General features: G+C 32.8%; 1 protein-coding gene across 3 annotated transcripts in view; it reads left to right on the top strand.

The window, feature by feature from the left end:
• Positions 1–1,732, top strand: part of LOC106877171 (kinesin-like protein KIF16B) — a 229,232-nt gene that overhangs the window by 220,723 nt on the left and 6,777 nt on the right. For all 3 annotated transcript variants that reach the window (XM_014926000.2, XM_014925999.2, XM_014925998.2), the window contains one exon: positions 541–630. In XM_014926000.2, the coding sequence (XP_014781486.1) occupies positions 541–630 (90 nt within the window). The remainder of the gene's footprint in view (positions 1–540; positions 631–1,732) is intronic.

Raw genomic sequence — 1,732 nt, 5'->3', positions numbered from 1 at the left:
TATATATAGATATAATGCTCCAGCATGACCACACCCTTAGGGTTGAAACATAAAAGAATAAAATAATATATACAGGGTAGCTTACAGTTATCATGTAGGCACTTTAAATTTCTATCTTACAAATTGAAAATGGAGCTTGACAAAATTAACTAAATTAGCATAGAATAATGGTTTCATGTTTTTTCAATAATTAGGATCGAAACTGTTAATATATGAATGCGAAAGAGATAGTTGAATAACTGTAAACCTACTTTTGGGCCACCCTGTACATATATGGATTGTAAATGAGTGTCATCATCATATAGGTGATGTTACCCATTCCCAATCTTTTATGAAAAGCATGTCTAGCTATGAGGAATATTGCCATAGTTGGAACCAGGTGAGGGTTGGTGACAGGAACGGCAGCCAGCCACAGACAATCTACCTCAACAAATTCCATCTGACCTATGCAAGCATGAAAGAATGCTACACACTGTGGAAGTAATATACAAGGATTGCTTTATATAAAAAGACATTTTGCTTCTTCTTTTTTAATTACAGATATGTGTGAAAGATGAGGCATGGTCAGTATTTAGGCGTTATAGCCGCTTTCGACAGCTACATACTGATATGAAGATTCAGTATGCTGAGGTAAGACTTAACATAATTATATTATCAATGAGTCACCAGTATCAATAAGAAGAGATTATATATATCTGCAGCAAAGACCTTGAACTGTAGTTGCATATAATTAATCTATTTTTATTATATTCACAATATAAAGCTGTGAATTGACACAATCATTAAAGATTTGAAACAATTACCTTGTAGCATTTCTTCCAGTTTTTTACACTCTGAGATTAATTGCCATTGAGGTTGACTTTGTCATTCTTCTGGGGTTTAAGCCCAGAATCACGTGACAGGAAAGTGAGGTGTTAAACCACAAAGCCATGCCTGCACCTGTATATAAAGGATTACGTTATCTAATATATCCTTCCTTCTTGTTTTTTTAAAGATCAATGAGTGTGACTCGAGAGATATTCAGCTGCTACTTATAGCAAATCAAGAGCTCTCATAGGCACCTCCATTCTCATTGGATATTGTCTTCTTTTTATATATCTTTTTGTGTCACAATTTGTGAAAAATAGTGAAATTGGTTACATGTAAGTGCAGAAACCTAGTGCTCCAGCATGGTCAGAGTCCAATGAGTGAAACCAGTAAAATAGGAATAAAAGAAAATAATCTTCAATGGGAATCATATGTAAGTTCTCATTGTCATCTAACCATGAACTATTTCGTAATAGTTTCAAAGACTAGAACAAAGAAAAACTGAGAATAGCACGGTAAATGCTCGTATTTTCATTAGATACAGCCATTAATTTAAAGAAAATAGTCAATTTTCATATATTTTCTTGTCGCATACATAATGTAGGACCTCTTGTGCATGTTAAGTAGGCATGCAAAATTGAAAATAGTCTTTTTTATTTTCAGACATTTTAACACAAATAATAGTAAAAACCGTGTGAATAATAAGATCCTTATTTGGCAATTCATATTCACATTAACAAAGGAGTCTCTCAAGCAGAAATACAGAAAAGAAGTCTCGTTAAGAGTTCAACACAAATAAACTCATGCATAAAAGATTAGATTAATTTTGACGATTATTTTCTTTCTATTGTCAAATGCAGGATTTCTTTATTAAATTGATGAGAAAACCTGAACTACTTGCTCATGCAAAGGTCTCTGAAATAAA

This window comes from Octopus bimaculoides, chromosome 11, assembly GCF_001194135.2.
Source record: "Octopus bimaculoides isolate UCB-OBI-ISO-001 chromosome 11, ASM119413v2, whole genome shotgun sequence".
NCBI classification, from domain to species: Eukaryota; Metazoa; Mollusca; class Cephalopoda; order Octopoda; family Octopodidae; genus Octopus; species Octopus bimaculoides.
The sequence above is the reverse complement of the archived record's forward strand: the minus strand, read 5'-3'. Positions and strand labels throughout refer to the sequence as shown.